Source organism: Primulina tabacum, chromosome 14 (genome assembly GCF_025594145.1).
Source record: "Primulina tabacum isolate GXHZ01 chromosome 14, ASM2559414v2, whole genome shotgun sequence".
NCBI classification, from domain to species: Eukaryota; Viridiplantae; Streptophyta; class Magnoliopsida; order Lamiales; family Gesneriaceae; genus Primulina; species Primulina tabacum.
The window spans coordinates 24,575,166-24,595,617 of NC_134563.1; the positions used below are offsets into that span (position 1 = coordinate 24,575,166).

Here is a 20,452-nt window from a genome sequence, read left to right on the forward strand (position 1 = left end):
TTAGCTACCATCCTAGCAAGGCTAATATAGTTGCGGATGCTTTGAGTAGAAAGGGGACACTTTTGGCACATTTATTAGTATAGAGACCTTTACAAGTGGAAATTCAGAGCTTCGATCTTGAATTTTATGCTAGGGGAGAGGCCCCTAATCTCGCTACATTGACGGTGCATTCCACTCTACGTGATCGAATTTTAGCCGAGCAGTCTAATGACGAGCAACTACAGAAATAGAGACAACGAGATGAAACGGAGGGCAACATGTTATATTCAATCGAGGATGGCATAGTTAAGTATCGAGGTCGACTATGGGTTCGTAGTGGTGATTCACTTAGAGTTGACATTATGTCTGAAGCTCACAGTACTCCTTATTATGTTCATACCGGAGTACCAAGATATACAAGGACTTGCAATTTTTATATTGGTGGCGGGGAATGAAACGAGGCATTATGCGCTTTGTATCTGAATGCTTGACATGTCAACAAGTGAAGGCAGAGTATCAAAGATCGGCGGGAATGCTTCGACCAATCCCCATTCCCGAGTGGAAGTGGGAGAGTATTACTATGGATTTGGTGGTAGGATTGCCAAAGACGGTGAAAGGACTCAATGTCATTTGGATGATAGTGGACCGTTTTACTAAATCAATACACTTCTTACTAGTGAAGACGACTTTTTCAGTGACGCAATATGCAGAGCTACATATTCGAGAGATAGTTAGACTTCATGGTATTCCAGTGTCTATAATGTCGGATAGAGACACACGTTTCACCTCATCGTTCCAGAATAGTCTACATGCAGCATTAGGGACTAAACTACTACTCAGTACCGCATTTTATCCTCAGAAAGACGGTCAGTCTGAAAGAGGTGTAAAAATTTTAGAGGATCTTATCCATGCACGCGTGATTGATTTCCAAGGGAGTTCGGAATCTAAACTACCTCTATTGGAGTTTACTTACAAACAATTATAAGTCATCCATAGTAATGGCTCCATATGAGGGACTCTACGGAAGGAAATTTAGATCGCTTATCCATTGGGACGAGGTAGGAGAGAGAGCTACGTTGGAACCCGAAATAGTTCAGCACACAGCTGAAATGGTCGCCAAAATCCGAGAAAGAATGAAAACTGCTCAAAGTCGACAGAAAAGCTACGCGGACAAAAGGAGACGAGATCTCGAGTTTGCAGTAGGTGATCACTTGTTTACAAAGATAGTACCTATGAAGGGTGTTATGAGATTTGGCAAGAAAGGCAAACTTAGTCCAATATTCATTGGACCATTTGAGATACTCGAAAAAGTGGGAGCATTAGCATTTAGAGTGGCTTTGCCACCTAATCTCGCAGGAGTTCACAATTTCTTCCACATATCGATACTACATAAGTACATCTCAAACCCTTCACATGTACAGAACTTTGAGCCACTGCAACTTATTGCAAACATGTCATATGAGGAGAGGCCTACTCGAATCTTGGGTAGACAAGAGAGAAAGTTGCGAAACAAGGTGAGAAAAATGGTCAAAGTCAAGTGGCTGAATCACTCGGAGGAAGAAGCCACTTGAGAGACCGAGGCAGAGATAAGGAGTCGATATCTCGAATTATTTGTTAAGTCCTAATTTTGAGGAAGAAATTTTATTTAAGGAGGGGAGGATTTGTACCGTCCAAAAACCAACTTACGTAAACCACATGCATGCAAATGTACCAAATTGCTTAATTATTTTATCTTATTGATTTTACATGCTTGCATCATGCATATTATATGATTAAAGGTAGATTGGATGGTTAAATGATTAAATGGCATGATTTCATGATAATTGAAGATTTTATCCGAACATTCGATAATAGGCTGCGAAAAGGAGACTAGGTACGACCAAGACAAAATAAATATTTTTCAAAAATATTTTCAAGGCTTCTTAATATGATTAAAAATGATTAAATTTTTCTAAAAATGATATAGTTAAAATTATTTTACGAAACCAGCACTATTTTATCAGGGAAGCTGGTTCTGGGAAAACCATGGACTTTTAAATTATCAAATACATTATTTTTTAAAACTAATTTTTTTAAACTTTTATTTTTCAATTAAATAGTGTTATTGAGCCTAATTTACCAAGGATGTGTAGGCCCAATTGCTCTTAAATTTGAGAGCCAAAAACCCAAGCCTATTATCATGCAAATCAAAATCTATAAAATAAAAACCTAGGCTTCTAAACCTCTCAATCAGCCGATCCTCACACACAACACACACTGAAATTTTTGAAATCTTGGAGAGGAGAAAACTAGGAGTCTTCGTCACCCATTCGTTCTTTTTCGCACCCCACGCCGATGATCGTATATTCGAACGTTCTAAAACGCAAAAACGCACGTATCTAAATCATTTGACGCATCATTCAAACAATATTATGCATGTTTTGATTTATTTTGCATTAAAAATATTTACGTTCGATGGGTTTAACGATATAAAGAATATTTTCTAAGTTTTGATGTTTTTACGCTTGTTTCTTTAACGTTATGATTCCTAAGGACACTATTCCAATAGGAGGTGTTAAAGGGATGGGAAAAGAGTAGTTAGGGGATGAAATACATGTTGTAAATCGAGATTGGCCAAGGAGGCAAGGGCCTAGGGTTTTCTTAGGCTACCCAACTTGGAAGGGGTTCGGCTATGGGTTGTGCGCCGGGGGCTCGGCCAGGGTTGGGCTGGGGCTTGGTGTGGTCATGTTCAAGGTTAGGAAGATTCCATGTAGGGCTAGGACCCACGGTTAGCCTGTAGGGAAGAGTCCAAGATCGCATGGACTCTTCCCATGCGCGTGGGGTGCAGCCGAGGGCTGCTGCTGCGTGGAGGTTCAAGGCTTGGATATGGTGGTCTAGGCTAGGTCTTAGGGTGGTCCAGTGAGGGTCAGGAGGGTTTGGGCTCGGTGGTGGATCGAGCAGAAGAGTCCTAGTTTCGGTAGACTCCAAGGCTCTCAAGGAACGGTCGCGGCTCATGCAGGAGGTTGTGGCGTGTGCTAGGGGCTGGTCAGTAGGTTCTCTAAGTGGTCTGGTCACGGATTGGCTTGAGGTGGCTCGGGGGTGGTTCGAAAAAAAAAGTGAGATGGCTCGAGGGAACTAGCTAGGGTTCGTGATATTGAAGTTTAATGGTTAAGGGGTCGAACCATGGTTCACGTGTATCAATTCATGGTTCACGATGGTTGTTAAGTCATGAAAAGTATACTTTTAAAATTTGGGAATAAAATATTACAGTTTGAATTAATTTGGGAATTAAACGCTTCACCAATTAGTAAATAGGAAATTAAATCGAAAGTATCGAATTTAAGCTAAATAAAAATATTAAAAAATAAATTTAAGCTTAAGTAATTATTTGGGATGGTCTAGAGTCAATGAAAGTAAGAAAATTTCAAAATCCAGAAAATCTTTCGTCCAGGGCAAAACAGTCATTTTACACCTAGGTAGTACGAAAAGGGTTGGCCGCTTCCCGAAGGGTCATAATGCATGTTAAATGATATATTATGATGATTTTGATAAAAATATGATATTTATTATTTATGGTAAAATTTTGCAATTTTTACTGTAAAAATGCTATTTTTGAAAGTCGTGATATTTTATGATTTAAAAAGTAAAAAGAAAAAAATTTTAAAACATGCGAATTGACTGTTACAAAGAGGATATGATATATGATTTTGGAAATATCGTGAGGGAAAAGACCTAGAGGGAGCCCGTTTACGGGACAAGGCCCTAGAAGGAGCCCAACGATCATATTTCTATTTTACGTCGGTGCCTTGTGCCCGTTCCCATGCGCAATTGTGAGCTAAGACTGATCAGTCAACAAGAGGATAAAAGGCTAGTCATTTTCAATGATAAAACTTCACCCAAAATGATAAATGATTGAAAGCTTCACGATTTTAAGATTTACGATTTATTTATGCTTACTAGTTATTTTTAATAAAAGTATGATTTTAGTGCATGTGTTTTATATGTATTACTTGTTACGCCTGTTTAGAAAGTGTTGAGTCTTTAGGCTTACTAGGTTTGAATGCTGTAGGTGATGATGTTATTGATGGAGGCGCTGACGCTTGAGTGGGTCGAGTTCGGTAGTACACTCCCGAGGAGCTTTAATTTTTTGCATTAGCTTGATAGTTAAAAGTTTAAGATTTTGTTAATGATTTTATTAGAGATATTTATGTTTTATTTTGAGGATAGTTTCGATCATGTTAAGAGGTTGATGTTGAATTTTGTTAATTGACGATTTAGGGATTTTTATGCGCTTGAGACTATAAACCTTAAATCATTTTGATTTATGAAAAGGTTAAGTTATTTTAATTATTAATTTTCGAAATAATGTTTATAAAAAAATAGTAGGATTTTAAAGTTAAAAAGTAGAGGAAGTTTCAAGTTCAGTTTCCAACTGAACAAAATTGTCACTCAAAAAGTTCAGGAAACATTAGCTGCACCAGAACTACCATCATCTCATTTGGTGCTTTTTGAGACTTTCTTTATGTCTGAAGCTGCTCAGAAACTGATCTCTAAGAAGACTGTTGAGGCATCTAGCTCTGCAACTGATCATCAGGATCAGGCTCTCAGTCAATCAATTCAAGAAGAAACAGTGGCAGAACTGGCAGAAGAATTCTGCTCAGAACTTCCACTTGCAGCTGATGTGATGCTGGACAGTATGCTATCACATCTCATAGATCTTGGGTCAAATATCTCTCAAGTCAAATCCACTTAGTTAATGCATTCTTTGAGTCTGGACACCTTAAAAGATCACACAATAAAGGACTTAAAGAAGCTGGCAAAGGATGTATCTGCTCTCTTTGGCACCATGGAAAAGATGTAATGAGAATAAGTTACAATCCCTACATTGCTTTCCTCCCAGGAACTACTCAGCGACCAGATTGATTTGTTCATATAAGCCTATCTTAGAATATTGAAATAGTACAAGATCAACTGGTTGAGGTATCTGCTCACGTCAGTTCAGCACTCCTTCTTTCAGCAGGCACAAGCAGCAAGAAGAGGAGTGAACCAGAAAAACCAATTGATAAAGGACCAGCTGAGAATAAATCTAATAAATAAGATCAAGTGTCCTAAATCAGTTGCTAGTTTGTTGGACGTATGTAATTTTTTTCCATTTTGAAATGTATGTACGAATCTGTACTTACCTCTTTCAAATTCAATGAAAAAATATTCCTTATTATTTACGAATCTGTACATTATTTTATCTACAATCAGTCTCCATTATTTCAGTTTATCAAAATAATCAGTTCATCAGTTCAGATATCTAAGTTTTGTCAAACACCGAAAAGCGAAAAATTGTTGGAACATTATAAGTTTTAGATTTTGACAATTAAATCCACAAGACAACTGAAGAACCAAACAGATCGAACGTATTCAAGAAATCGTAACTGAAAGAAGATCTGAATCCGATGAGATAAAGTTCAGCAAACGAATTGGTAATTAGAACTGAAAACTTCGCTTAAATGAACTGGTAAAATCTTTATCAACAGAAGTATCCTGAACTGTAATGACATCAGTTAATACTAATGATGTCAAGCTAAACTGATTTGTCGAACAGTTGCTTCCTGATCAGTTAGCCACGTCATTAGTTGTAGTATCAACCGATAGACTAATAATTCGTACCAAAGCATAACAGATGAAGTAGAACAGAACAGTTTGATACTTCATACCCACTACAAGAAAAACCGTTGTCGTAGGCTCAAAAAACTCGCTCATAGACAATAATTTCTTAAAAATCGTTGTCTTTGATATGTATACGACAACGGTTTTTAAAAACCGTTGTCTATGAGCGTGTTTTTTTGGGCTACAACAACGATTTTTAAAACAGTTGTCTATGAGCCGTTTTTTTTAGATACAACAAGAGTTTATAAAAAACAGTTGAGGATTGGCGTTTTTTTTTGGACAAACGACAATGGTTTACTTAAATCGTTGTAGATTAATGTGTTTTTTTTGGAGAAACGACAATAGTTTTAGTGAACCGTTGTGGATTAGGGCGTTTTTTTGGAGAAACCACAACAGTTTTAGTTAATCGTTGTTAAAATAGCGACGGTTTAAAAACAGTCGCTATTAAAACCGTCGCTACATTAAAATTGCGACAGTTTTCCCAATTGGCGACGTTAAAATATTAAAATATTAGCGATAGATTATGACTAAACTGTCGCTAATTAGAGACGTTGTTACTCTAAATCGTCGCGAATTAGCGACGGTTTTGTTTAAAACTGACGCTAATTGGCGACGTTTTTTAGAAAGCCGTCGCTAATTGGCGACGTTTTTGAGAAAGTCGTCGCTAATTAGCAATGGTTTTAAATAAACCGTCGCTAACTTAAACCATCGCTAATTATAGCGACGGTTTATTTAAAATCGTCTCTAATTAGCGACGATTTTCATAATCCATCATTAATATTTTAGACGGTTTAGCCATAACTCGTCGCTAATAAGCGACGGTTTTTCAAAAACCGTCGCTAATTGAAGCTACGACAACAGTTACCGTTGTCGTAGAACACACTTTCAACAACACTATCAATTACAACAGTTGTAACAATGCCTGACAACGGGTTTTATCCGTTGTCGTACAACGTTTTTGTTGTAGTGACCACTGTCAGATAAAGTCATCAATTTGAACTAAACGACGATTCCACATATATTAGTCACTAAATGCATTCAATGTGCGTTGGAATCAGAGACCATATATAGTTGATCGATTCAACAGAAGAAGGTTGGTGAAAACATATTGGAAAAACTATCTATGATCATCAATCAATTGCGATACATTTTTCAAGCATTTATCAGTTTAAAAATTGCACACTTAAGCTCTTATTTCATTTTATTTATTTGTAGCATTCAGGCTATTCCTTAAGAGCGATTTAGTTATTTGCCGTGAGGTATTTGAAAAACTTAGAGTTTCAATTTGCTATGTATAAATCCAACTGAAGTGGATTATTACAATATGTTGTAATACATCAAAATCTCTTAGTGAAAAATTTATCCTTGAGATAGAAGGGGTAACGTAGGAGTATTTGAAAACTCTGAACATCCATAAAAATTGTGTGTTCTATTTTGTTATTTATTCAGTTTTTATAAGTACCTCACAGTATTCAATCTATAGTTTAGTCTAATTCTGCACTATCATTAGTTGACTGATTTATATCGATAAACAAGATTTCAGAATCATTCAAATTTAAAACTGATTCATACTCAAAATATTGTAAAAATCTAGAGTGTTTATTGAAAACCCCTCTAAACACTCCAATTGCATTGACCGATCTTATCATTACCTATTATAAGATTTAAAATACTTGATTTCCTTCTTTGAATATTCCAAATATATAAGAAAACACTATATTTCGAGCAATCACCACAAATTCAGTCATTATTGGACTTTTCATGAAAAATGTATTAGGATGACTTATTCATGTCATTTTATTTTAAAAAAAACATAGTTCATCATTCATTACGAAATAAGATTAAGTATTTATTTTGACATACAAAGTACCTATTTTAGAGTTCTAGATGCTTGATTTGACTATTTGAATAATCTAAATGCGTAAGAATTGATATGAGTATTTAGGGAGTAAAATAAAATATTTTTAGACTCGAAATAGTTACTTTTTTTATACCAATTTAGGTATCACATTTTAACTTCACAAATGACTCCATCAAAATTCACTCAATATTATTTGAATTTATATTTTTGACATAAAAAATAATCAAAATTGAGTTTTAAAAGGGTAAAATCAAGTATATGTGTGATCAAATTAGGTATTGTTTGTACCAATTTAGGTATCATATTTTTAATTCACAAATCTCATCATCAAATTTCTTTCAATATTAACTTCAAACTATATATTTTGACATCCTCAAATAATCGAATTTGAGTATTTAAAAGATAAAATCAAGTATTGTGGACACAAATTATGTCTTATTTGTATTAATTTCGGTATCACATTTTTACTTCATGAATGTCATCATCAATGCCACTCAATATTAACTTCAAACTATATTATGACATCCCTAAATAATTGGATATGAGTATTTAGAGAGTAAAATCAAGTATTTGTTGGCTCGAAATAGATACTCTTTGTACTAATTTAGGAATCACATTTTAACTTCATAAATGACATTATCAAAAGTCATTTAAAATTAATTGAAACTCAAGTATTTTTTTTACACTTGAGTATTCAAATAGTCAAATCAAAGATCTGGAACCCCAAAACAGTTATGTTATCGGTTAAAATAAGTATTTTTTGTTATTTTATGATGAGTGAGAAATTGTGTTTTCTCAAAAGTTAGACGACATAAATAAATCATCTTAATGCATTTTCAATTAAAAGACCAATAGTAGCTGAATTTATGGTGATCATCGCTCAAGATCCAATATTTTTTTACACATTTGGAGTATTTAAAGAGTCAAATCAAACATTTGGAACTCCAAAATTGATACTTTTATAGGTCAAAATAAGAACTTAATCTTATTTCATGATGAGTGATGAACTATGTTTTTTCAAAAATAAAATGACATGAATAAGTCATCCCAATCTATTTTCATGAAAAGATCAAAAATGGCTCAATTTATGGTGATTGTTCTAAAATATAGTATTTTTTTACACATTTAGAGTATTTAAAGAGCGAAATCAAATATCTGAAATCTCATAATATATACTAATTTAGTAGATGGATAAGACACAATTATTTTGGTGGAGAAAATTATATATTTATTTAAGTAATAAAAGGCAAAATTGTAAATTTGTCTTTTTATGAAGTTAAAACTAAGTTTGTACTGTTGTTATATATTGATTTGTAAAAAAATTTACCTAGGTACTGAATCTTAAATTAAAGACGTATTTAGGTATTATTTTTTAAATTTAACGATAAAATATTTAGTAATAAATCATGTAAACATAAAAGTGTTCTCTTATATTTTTTCAGGTATTAAAAAAAGACGAACAATGACTGAATTTATAGTGATCGCTGGGATATCCAGTATTTTCTTATACATTTGTAGTATTCAAAATATCACAAATCAAGTATATGAAATACCAAAACAGGTACTTTGTATGTCAAAATAAGTATTTACTCTTAATCTCTAATAATTGAGAAACCATATTTTTTTAAAAAAAATATTTTATATGGAAAAGACAGTGTATTTTTTTGGATAAAATTATAGATTTATTTAAATAATAAAAAGACAAAAATGTAACTTGTAGGGAGTTAAAACTAAAATTATAGAACTGTCAGGTACTGATCCTTAAAAAATTGTGGTTAGATATTGAATCTTGATTCAAAGATTGATGGAAGGATTTTTCACAAATTTATCGAATTTTTAAAAAAACTAATGTAAAATACAGAATTTTTTAATGTATGTGTAAAAATAGGAAAACTAATTGTTTGTAGCTTATAATTTAAAGCATAAAAATTGAAGAACAAGAAGTTAGTGGACAAGTAAGAGTATTTAATTATTTTTGGGCTGAGAGAGAGCAAGAACAAAGAAACCTAATTTTATTCTTGTAGGGACTACAACAAAAATTTGGATTTCACAAAAGATTTTAGTGAAAGTTCCAATCAACTAATATCTTATCTGTAATATTTATGAACCAAAATTACAGGAGAGAAGAAGCATGATTTAAGAAGGGATGGAATAGTAAATTCGTGTAAGCCATTCATTCAAGTCGACAAAAACATGCTTCCACAATTACTAACGGCCGGACAGCTGTTTAATCTCAGCTTGACATAAATCCGGCGCATGTCATCGCTGAGCACAAACCCACCAGATTGCTTCGACTTGTATCCGGCGGTGATGGCCTTGCCGAATCTCGGCTCTTTTTCTTCTCCCGCTGTCTCCAATGCCATTTGTTCCCCAGACGACCCGAATAAGAAGATCCGAAAGCCCTACACCATCACCAAGTCGCGCGAGAGCTGGACGGAGCCGGAGCACGACAAGTTTCTCGAGGCACTACACCTGTAAGTTTGAAGGTTCAAACTCCGTTTTCACATCAAAGTTTCGCCATTTTGTGTTTGAAGATGAAATTAGGGTTTTTTTTGTGTGTGTTTGGTGTTAGGCGAGGGATGCGGTCTCGTTGTTAGGATTATAGGTTGCGGTTTGTGCAGGGTGCATTAGTGTTTATGAGTTGTATGCTGTGGATGTGAATTGGATTCACCTGAATTGGGAACTTTGATTTCAGAATCTTATCAGTTTTGTGAAATTTCATTCTTTTATTGCTTGTGGTTTTAATTACGGTGCAACATTTTAGAGATGAAGTGAGTTCAAATGAAGTAGTTTCTCAGCTAACCAATTATTTTTCTTTCGTCGGAAAGTTCACCCATCTCTTGATTTGCTCAATATCTTCGAATTAGAATTATAGACTTGCGGGCATTTCCGGTTTCCTGATTAAATGTAATGAAACATAATTATGGGATTATATGCCCTTATATTTAAGGATGATAGTTGCTTCACTACATTGTCATTGTCTACCGTAACTGTTTCATACTTTTAGACTTTAGTTCGGTCCGTTTTGGTGCAATTTCCGGATTATATTTGTTTTTGGTGATAACAGTTTTGATCGTGATTGGAAGAAGATTGAAGCATTTGTGGGATCAAAGACTGTCATTCAGGTTAATTTCTATCTCCAGGCTAGCCTAGATATGCCACAGCTCCACTTGATTTTTCTAATTACCAGTGCATTATTTCCCCCGTTGCTTCTATATTCCTCCTGGTCTATTTTTCAGAAGTTTTTGGTGTAAAAGACGCTTTTGCGGTCTCTTTAAGGACGAACTCTCATATATTGGACATAGGCTCAAGAGTCTCAAGCCCATGGAAGAATCTAGATGTGTGAGGGAAAGGGAATATAATGTGGGAGTTGTAGCTCATTGGTGGCATTCTTTTAACCTGTTTACTTGAGTTTTTACTAGCTTAGCTAGGGTAAGGTGGAGAGAACACCTGTACAGAGGATAACTGTGGGTTATATCTTTTTATACTTCAATACTCAATTTGCAGTTTAGTGGCTTCTTTGCTCTGTTCATCCACATTCCATTGACAAATTATCTGAGGAGTGCAACAGACGCTTATTTCCTTTCTTGTTTGAAGGTTGAGAAAAGTTTTGGTTTTTATGCAAGTTCATTCTTGCTAGGTTTAATAGACGAATTAATTTTTTTTTTCTGAGCCGAAATTATTTTAGTTTTATAATTTGTACTGACTCTGGTTTTTCATATCATTGGCATAATGAGTCCAAGATATATGTGTTGGTCATCGAACAATTTTTTTAAACATAGTTATGCCTAATAGTAATATTTTGCTACAGTGGAATTTAAAACAAAACAGGGTTTACACTTTTGTAGATTCGTAGCCATGCGCAGAAATATTTTCTGAAAGTTCAAAAGAGTGGAACAAATGAACATTTGCCTCCACCTCGGCCAAAAAGGAAAGCTGCTCATCCCTATCCGCAAAAAGCATCTAAAACTGGTATGATTTTTCTGTTCAACTGTGAATTGTGGCATGCCTGAAGCTGGAAGATATCATAGCTTAAAAATTGACTTGATATGTTTTTTGCTCCGGCAGTCACACAAGCAGTATCAGCTTTCCAAGCATCCCCTGCAGTTCCTGATCCTGGATTTGGAAGGAGGCCTGATTCTTCATCATTGTTCAAGCACCCTGATGCTGCGGTGCTCAATCATAACTGGACAGACAATTCTGCGCACGCTACTAATTTGTCACCTGCAAGCAGAGGTCCATTACTTTTTGTTGCTTATCTAAAAGGTTTTTCTATTGCTTTAGGGCTTCAGTATTGATAGAGAGGTTCAAATACTTGTTGTGTTGCAGATGATGTAAAATTTGCAGCCCAGTCACTACCCAGTAATTACTATTGCAGCAGTAATGAGAGCACTCCACGTACAAGGCCAACAGGTGAGAAGACAGAAAATATTGATATAGAACTGCAAATGAATGGTGATTGATGCCTATGTTATATTGGGTGTTTGTTTCATTATAAATCGACTGATTCTATCTTGGTTAATTCTTGAATATCTTGTGAAATTCATTTGCTTATTTCAGTTGGTGGTGTTTATTACTCTGAAATTCTTGCTGCCTGATGTCTAAGTTAGTCATTGTATTTTCCTAGATGCCAAAGTACTTGTTCCTTTTGAGTTTAGTAATTCCTTTATAGATGGATTGCTTTCTGTGGTAGTGATTATCCTCTGTTTCTTATGTTATTCCTCACCTTTGTCTGTGTCATACATTCTGCATTTCCTTTGAACTTGTTCTCTTTTAATATAACGGGTCTAAGCTTTTCATTAACACATCTTGCATGTCTGAATATAATTAATAACTTATTGCTTATATGGGATCCATTGACCTAGTGGTACCGATACCATCTTTAAACTGATGCCTTCAGTTTCTTATTACCCTTTATTTCTGTCTTATGCAGTTCTTCCTGATTTCGCTCAAGTTTACAGCTTTATAGGAAGTGTCTTTGATCCAAATGCGACGGACCAATTGCAGAAATTGAAGAAATTGGACCCAATTGATATTGAAACAGTATGGCTTCATTTTTACATAATTAAAGTTACTGTTTTGATAAGTGAATATGAAAAATCCATATCGATATACCATCCATCTGCATATCATATAAAATGTTAAAAAGAAGTCATGAGTGACACATTAAATGAACCGGGAACAGAAAATTGAATTTTTGATGTTCATCTTCTTTACGATAACATGTCTCTTCAACTCATTTCCCTCAATCATCCTCCCCCCCTCCCCACCATAGAGAATACTATCATCTTTGTCAAATCTTCCAAAATCAATGCTCTAATTTTTTTGTGAATGCCTTGGCCTCTTACAATCTTTTGGAATCTCGAACAGGTGTTATTGTTGATGAGAAATCTATCCATCAATCTGGCCAGTCCTGATTTCGAGAATCATGTGAGTGCTAATTTGTTACGAGAACTGTAGCATTTGGTTCAGCACTAGTTTATCATCCAGTCTCTCCTTCCACCTCTACTATTTATATTGTCTTCTTTTGGTTTCTATTATAAATTAATCTTCAAGTGGTAAGATGTACATGCCATTTTTGGCATGAATTCATCTCCATCTTTCCATGAAGGTGCGGATTATGGTATAATGAGCTGGTGAATTTTTTTACTTACCATATCACTTGACTATTGCAGAGAAGGTTACTTTCATCGTACGAGATCGACGCTGAGAAAGATAGTGCTTATGATGTAATTTATCACATCCTTGGTAGTGAATCCGAGGATGCAACCTAATTTATGATGGCATTTGTGTACGTGTATTCCCCTTTGGCCATTTTAGGAGTGAGGTGCACCATGAATCCATCAGTACGTGAATGGTGTGCATTCATCTCAGTTGGATGTCAACTCTCTTTGATGTCAGAATAGGGGCAAACTTTTGGAGATCCCCCACTCCGTAGAAAAGTTTTCAGTATTATGTATTTGTTTGTATTGTTTCTCATCACAAGTTTTGTTTCTTTGCTCTGTATTTAATGTATATGTACATATTGTAACGTACGTGTACATTATTTTTGTCTATAAATACAAATTTTGCCTTGGTATTGTAGTTAAATCGATGTGTTCAAATTAGTTTGATTGTACCAACAGGCAGGTTTCAAGAAAATAGGCGACATGCTACGTCGCCATCCCTGGGGTTCGATTTTATGACCTGAAGGCAACTGAGAAATAATTGTTAATGCACCTCATCGGTGGATTTCATGGTAAAGTGCACCTTTAGCGGTTTTTTTTAAAATATAGGAAATTCGTATATTTTTTGGTTATTTTAAAGTTTCATGCATTAGGGTTTTAAATTGCGTTTCGCGCACGAAAGAGTATAAGAGACCGAGATAATCAGGAAAATTTTTTTTATTAAATAATTATTTATTTTAAAGTTTCATGCATTAGGGTTTTAAATTGCGTTTCGCGCTCGAAAGAGTATAAGAGACCGAGATAATCAGGAAAATTTTTTTTATTAAATATTTAAAATAATTATTTAATATATGGTGTATTTAATTATGATTTTTGAAAATGGGTTTTGGTTGGGTATTTTACTCGTCGAGTTATATTTTTACCGATACGCAAATTTTAACGATTCGGAGAACTTTTTGATGGTTCGTGCAATATTTTCAAAAACGTACTTAAACGAAAAAATTTTCGAGAGGGTTTTTGGGCTTGACGAGTTTATTTTTGGCACAATGAGCCTAAAACTTTTTAAACTCACTAAATTATTATTATAGGCCCATTAGTGCATAAGCTTCTACTTAAACTCTACCCTATCAAACCTTAACCCAAAACCTAAGCAATAGCATTTCAGTAGCTTTCTTCAGCAGCCACTCGATTTCCTCTCAAAGCTTTCAAAGAAAATCTTCCCCACCTCTCCGGTACGCATTCTACGCAAGAATTTTCAAGTTTTTGAGCACATAAATGCTAAGACACGTCTTGTACCTATTTTTCTCATCATTCACTCTATATACATGCGGTTGTGGGTGTGTTTGCATGAGAATTATTCGACTAGCCATGTAGTAACGTTTTGATAAGGATTTTGACATGTACATGCTTATATCTTTTGCATAACTCACGTTTTCTTGACTTTGTGCAAGGGGGCTGCCATTTTGTGTTGCTAGAGGGCTGAACACGCCAAAGATTAAGGGACCTAAGTGCTGGAGTCGGTTAGGGTGCAAGGTATTGAGAGGGCCGAACTTTTACTTAGGTGTATGGCTCGGTTGAGGGATGATCGGCTGAGGTGACTGAGCCGACAGTGCAAGGGCCGATCCAAGTCCTGGACCAGACCCCTGTGGGTCTGAGACATGGCCTAGGATGGCTCGAACGCTGCTGGACCTGACCACGAAGCCGATCGATCGAGTTGAGAGTAGGTTGGCCGCGGGTGGAGTCTTCTTTGGTAGCTCTCAGGCGTTTGCGACTTGCAGCATGCATGGGGCTGTAAACTTGGGTCATGTAGGTCCAGGAGGGTCCAAGGGTGGTCTAGGAAGGGTTGGCTCGGTCCTTGTTGGTTTGGCCTAGAGTTGAGAAATCGCGTCTAGGGTAAAGCTAGGATTTCGTGGTAGATGTGCTGGAAATTTCCACCAACTTTCAAGCGTGGTTCGTAGGTCCTAAGGGGTATGGAACGAGTGGTTTAGGGGCTGGTCGAGTAGGTTCAAGTCATGGTTTAAGTTGGGAAAATTTGGTTAGGTTCGGGTTGATTCGGGTTAAAACCGAGACCCCAGTCCAAGTTTTAAAATGAATCGTATAAGTTTTGAAACGGGCTCAAGTCTACGTCTAAGAAATGCTTATTAATATGTATTGAGGTGTTTTGAGGAGTTTGGTAAGAGTCGGGTCAAAATTTTGAGGTCCAGGGGTAAAATGGTCAGTTAGGGTTTTCAGGGGCAAGATGATCATTTTGCACCTAGGTCGAGTTAGCAGTCCTGGCAGCGCCCTAAACACGATTTTGACATGTTTTAAATTTTTATGTTATCTTGAATATGACTTTTATGAAATTATGAAAAATAAGTTGCATGCTTGATTTTAAGGAAAATTACGTATATACATGATTTTTATAAGTGATAAAAATGATGACATTTTGAAAGAAGTGAGTTGGTTGTGACTAATATGTATATGTATACGATGAGCCTTAATGCCAAGACTCAGTAGATGGGTAATACTCTAATCGATGTTCCCGAGGCCGGGTACCACGGTTATATGTAGATGGATCCATCGAATAGAGCTGATACGATAAAGCTGATACAAAAGTCACAACTAATGAACGAAACTCAATTAAAAGAAACGAACATGTATATGATGATATGTTTAGAGATGCTTCGACACGTATGCTTTATTATGTTCACGTTTACGATTTAAAGCTCATGAAATGTATTTTTTATTAAGGTACTTTTCACTGTTGCCTGCTATGTATATGTACTTGCTATAATGTTACAGGTGTGTTGAGCTTTTAGAGTCACTAGGTGTGAATGATGCAGGTGAGCCTATTGATCAGGAGATTGGAAGTGCCGAAGACTAAGTAACAGACTTGGTTGTGCGCACGCGAACCCGAGAACCATAATTTCTGCACATCATGTTTTTGAGATGGAGTGATTTTTGGATATTTTATTACTAGGTCTTTTTATTATGTTGATTCTTGATAGGATTTTCATATGTGTTGTATTTGCATTATTTTAAAACGTAAGATTATGGTTGATGATTTGCCTATTTTTAACTGCGATGTTTTTACTGATAGCTGAATATTTTTATTTTTAAAATATGAAATTTTCAGCTTTTATCGCCTGCAAGTTTAAAGATGTATAATTTTCGAAAATGAGTATTTAAAAAAAATTCTAGTAGTATTTGAAGTAGCAGAAGTCTCTGTTGGCATCAAATCAAGGGTCCTGTGTAGGGTTGTGCCACCACCAACTTGTGCAGCTCAGTCTTCAAGCCTCAAGTTTGTAAGTTAAATGTTTTAATGCTATCCCCTGCATGATTACCTGATACATGTTTTGCAGCGATTTATAGTATATTTTTAGCTGCTTCCATGATTTAAGGATTAAATATTTTGAAAACTAGATCAAATTACATGATGAACTACGTTTAGAATTTGGATTGTATTCAGATATCATGCCCCCCAGACGCGCCCCTAGCACTGACCGACAGGATGTTACTACTAGAGGCGATAGAGGCCTCCCATCACCACCGCCACCGCCAGGGGACGCAACTACCCGTGTACTAGAGAGTATTGCTAGACTTATGGAACATGCGCAGTAGGCTCCGAGACCTCAGACGGACATCTATGAGTAGTTTAGACGGCTAAAGTCGAAGGAGTTTGGGGGGACCACTGACCCTTTCGTGGCGGAGGGTTGGATTCGATCTTTGGAGTTCCATTTTCAGTATCTGCAGATGAGGGATGGCGACCGGGTCAGGTGCGCCATGTACATGTTGAAGGATGACGCATCACTATGGTGGGAGGGAGCCACTCACGTGGTGGACTTGGCTACGCTTACTTAGTGCCAGTTCAAAGAGATCTTCTTCAACAAATATTTTCCAGCTGATGTCAGGGGTCGCCTGACGAGGGAGTTCATGAGTATACGACAGGGGGACTCGTCTGTGGTAAAATTTATCAGGAAGTTCGAGAGGGGCTGTCATTTTGTTCCCCTTATTGCGAGAGATGCCGCTCAGAAGCTGAAGCATTTCATGGATGGTCTGAGACCCACTTTGCGCCAGGATGTTATGTTGATGAGACCGGCGAGCTATGATTCGGCCACCACTTGTGATTTTCAGGCGGAGCAAGCCTTGAGGGACATTGGGGTGGAGATGCAGCGGAAGAGACATCAGGCCGAGTCTAGTTCGCTGCTGCAGAAAGAGCAGTTTACAGGGTTGCTGAGGCCGCAGGGGCAGCAGAAGCCCTACGGACAGTTTAAGAGGTATGGACAGCAGAGACCACAACAGGAACCAGGGGCTCCTAAGCCAGAGGACAGACAACTGTGTAAGCAGTGTAGTCGGTTCCACTTCGGCAAATGTATGTGGGGGACCTTCAAGTGTTTCATATGCGAGCAGGAGGGTCACAAGGCGGCAGATTGCCCTAAGAACAAGGGTCCTACTACCGACAGGGTGTATGTGATGCACGAGGAGGCAGAGGCGGAGCTTGACTCTACATTGATCACCGGTAACATTTATGTTTAAGAATTTTTTAATTTACCGCCTTGATCATGGATTATATGTTTGTTGTAAGAATTATTTTGGGATTGAGAACCTAGAATAAATTAGGTTACATGTTCTAAATAGTTTTAATTAAGGATTGAATTGAATTGATTAAGGGTTTTAAGGACCTTATTGCAATAATTGAAAGTATGGAAACCTAATTGCAAAAATCTAAATTTTAAGGGTTGTTTTCGAAATTTTTGAATTTTTGGGATTAAATTCGTAATTTTTGAGAATTTTAAAGTTTAATTGCGCTAAATTCGAAAATTTTTATTGGGTGCTAGAAGTAAATCAATAATTTTTCGAGAATTTTGGGATAATTGACGGTAGAAACTTTTTTAAGTTTCAACACGATCAGATTTGATGGTTTGCTTTGTCACAGGAATGACATATATTTCAGGTGTATCCACCTATGCATTGCTAGACTCAGGAGCTACACATTCGTTTATATCCGAATATTTCGTCAAGCGACTAATCATGCCAGAGGCTATGGATTTGGGATTCAGAGTATCGATTCCCTCCGGAGATCAGATGTTTACATCGTAGATATTGAAGAGATTGGAGCTTCGGTTACATAAAAATGCGGTGCTAGCAGACCTGATTGTGCTACTATTGCCGGAGTTCGACATCATTTTGGGTATGGAGTGGCTCTTCGAACGAAGCTATCATAGATTTTCGGCGGAGGTGGTATTTGTCCGACCACCCAACGATAAGACATTTATATTTGAGGCAGCCAGACATCAGTAGATACCTCACATTATTTCTTGCATCTGTGCGAGGAAGCTCATGATGAGAGGCTGCCAGGCATTTTTGACCAGTATTGTGACAATGACAGAGCCAGTCAGTCAGAGGCTAGAGGAGGGTGAAGTGGTCAGGGACTTCCCCAGTGTTTTCCCAAACGATGTTTCAGGCATTCCACAAGACAGAGATGTGGACTTTTCCATCGAGCTTATGCCAGGTACGTGCCGATATCTAAGACACTCTATCATCTAGCACTTACAGAGATGAAGGAACTGAAGGATCAGACACATGACTTGCTAGATAAGGGTTTCATTCTCCTAGCTTTTCTCCATGGGACGCACCGGTACTATTTTTTAAGAAGAAATATTGCAGCATGCGGCTCTGCATGCGGCTCTGCATTGATTACAGAGAACTAAACAAAGTCACGGTCAAGAACAAATATCCATTGCCCAGGATCGATGATATATTTGATCAGCTCCAAGAAACATTAGTATTCTCGAAGATGGATCTCCGATCAGGATACCACCAACTGAAGGTAAGAGGGTTTGACGTGCATAAGACGGCATTCAGGATGCGTTATGGGCACTATGAGTTTATGGTGATGTCCTTCGAATTGACGAACGTGACAGTGATCTTCATGGATCTCATGAATCGCGTGTTCCAGCCGTATTTGGATCAGTTCGTCATAGTTTTCATAGATGACATCATGATCTATTCGAAGAGCTGAGAGGAGCACAATCAGCATCTGAGGACCGTACTGCAGACTTTACAGGACAGAAGGCTGTATGCCAAGTTCAGTAAGTGCGAGTTCTGGCTAGATAGAGTGGCATTCTTGGGCCACATGGAGTGGAGGTTGATTCCAGCAAGGTTGAGGCAGTCAGAGATTGGCCATTGCCTAGGAGTGTTACAGAGATCCGTAGTCTCTTGGGTCTAGCAAGGTATTATCGAAAGTTCATATAGGGTTTTTCTTCCATCGCGGTGCCATTAACTGTCTTGACAAAGAAAAACGTGAAGTTTGTTTGGGGACCCGAGAGCCAGGAGTGTTTTGACGAGCTGAAGCAGGCGTAGACCACATCACTAGCTCTAGCTATGCCAACAGGGCAAGGAACGTTTTTGGTTTATATAGATGCTTCGAAACTCGGTTTTGGCGCGGTTTGATTGCAGCATGACATAGTTATTGCCTATGCGTCCAGACAGCTGAAGGTCCATGAGATGAACTATCCGACTCATGACCTTGAGCTAGCAGCAATGGTTTTCGCCCGAAAGATTTGGTGGCATTATTTGTATGGGGATAAGTGCAGGATTTTCACTGATCACAAGAGCCTGAAGTACTTCTTCACGCAGAAGGAACTGAACATGAGATAGTGGAGGTGGCTAGAGCTAGTGAAGGATTATGACTGTGACATTAGCTATCATCCGCATAAGGTTAATGTAGTTTCGGATGCCCTGAGTAGGAATAGTGCAGTGATTGTTCAGTTGTCAGTACAATGACCGCTGCAGGCAAATATTCAGGGGTTTGAGCTTTCTGTCTACGCCAAGGGCCATGCCCCTAGTCTTACTACACTGACTGTACAGCCATCACTGAGGGACAAGATCCGAGCAGGGCAGACTGGTGAGGAGCGGTTACAGAAGTGGAGCTAGAGGGATGAGGCTAAGGGCCAGAGGTTGTATACACTTGTGGACGACATACTTAGATATCGCGACCGATTGTGGCTTCCTAGTAGTGACTCTCTGAGAGCAGATATTTTGAGCGAGGCCCACAACACCCCGTACACCATCCATCTAGGGAGTACAAAGATGTATAAGGATCTTCAGTCTCTTTATTGGTGGCCGGGCATGAAGCGGGATATTCTGCGTTTCATTTCCGAGTGTTTGACATGTCAACAGGTTATGATAGAGCATCAAAAACCTGAAAGGAAGCTGAGACCACTCCCTATTCCTGAGTGTAAATGGTAGAACATTACCACAGATTTCGTGACAGGGTTTCCGAGGACGACTGGAAGATATATTGCCATTTTTACCGGTACGC

At 37.4% G+C, this 20,452-nt stretch overlaps 1 protein-coding gene across 1 annotated transcript; it reads left to right on the forward strand.

Annotated features, from left to right (window-relative positions):
* Positions 1-9,594: 9,594 nt before the first annotated feature.
* Positions 9,595-13,570, forward strand: LOC142525147 (protein REVEILLE 6-like). Its single transcript, XM_075629323.1, has 8 exons — positions 9,595-9,954; positions 10,548-10,605; positions 11,329-11,452; positions 11,549-11,716; positions 11,810-11,893; positions 12,414-12,523; positions 12,851-12,910; positions 13,156-13,570. The coding sequence occupies exons 1-8, from the start codon at positions 9,737-9,739 to the stop codon at positions 13,252-13,254; spliced, it is 921 nt and encodes a 306-aa protein (XP_075485438.1). The 5' UTR covers positions 9,595-9,736; the 3' UTR covers positions 13,255-13,570.
* Positions 13,571-20,452: the final 6,882 nt, after the last annotated feature.

Coding starts and splice junctions, on each gene's coding strand:
- LOC142525147 (XM_075629323.1), top strand. CDS start 9,737: ATGTCATCGCTGAGCACAAACCCACCAGATTGCTTCGACTTGTATCCG. Junction 11,453..11,548: donor GCAAAAAGCATCTAAAACTG/GTATGATTTTTC, acceptor TTGCTCCGGCAG/TCACACAAGCAGTATCAGCT. Junction 11,894..12,413: donor TCCACGTACAAGGCCAACAG/GTGAGAAGACAG, acceptor TGTCTTATGCAG/TTCTTCCTGATTTCGCTCAA.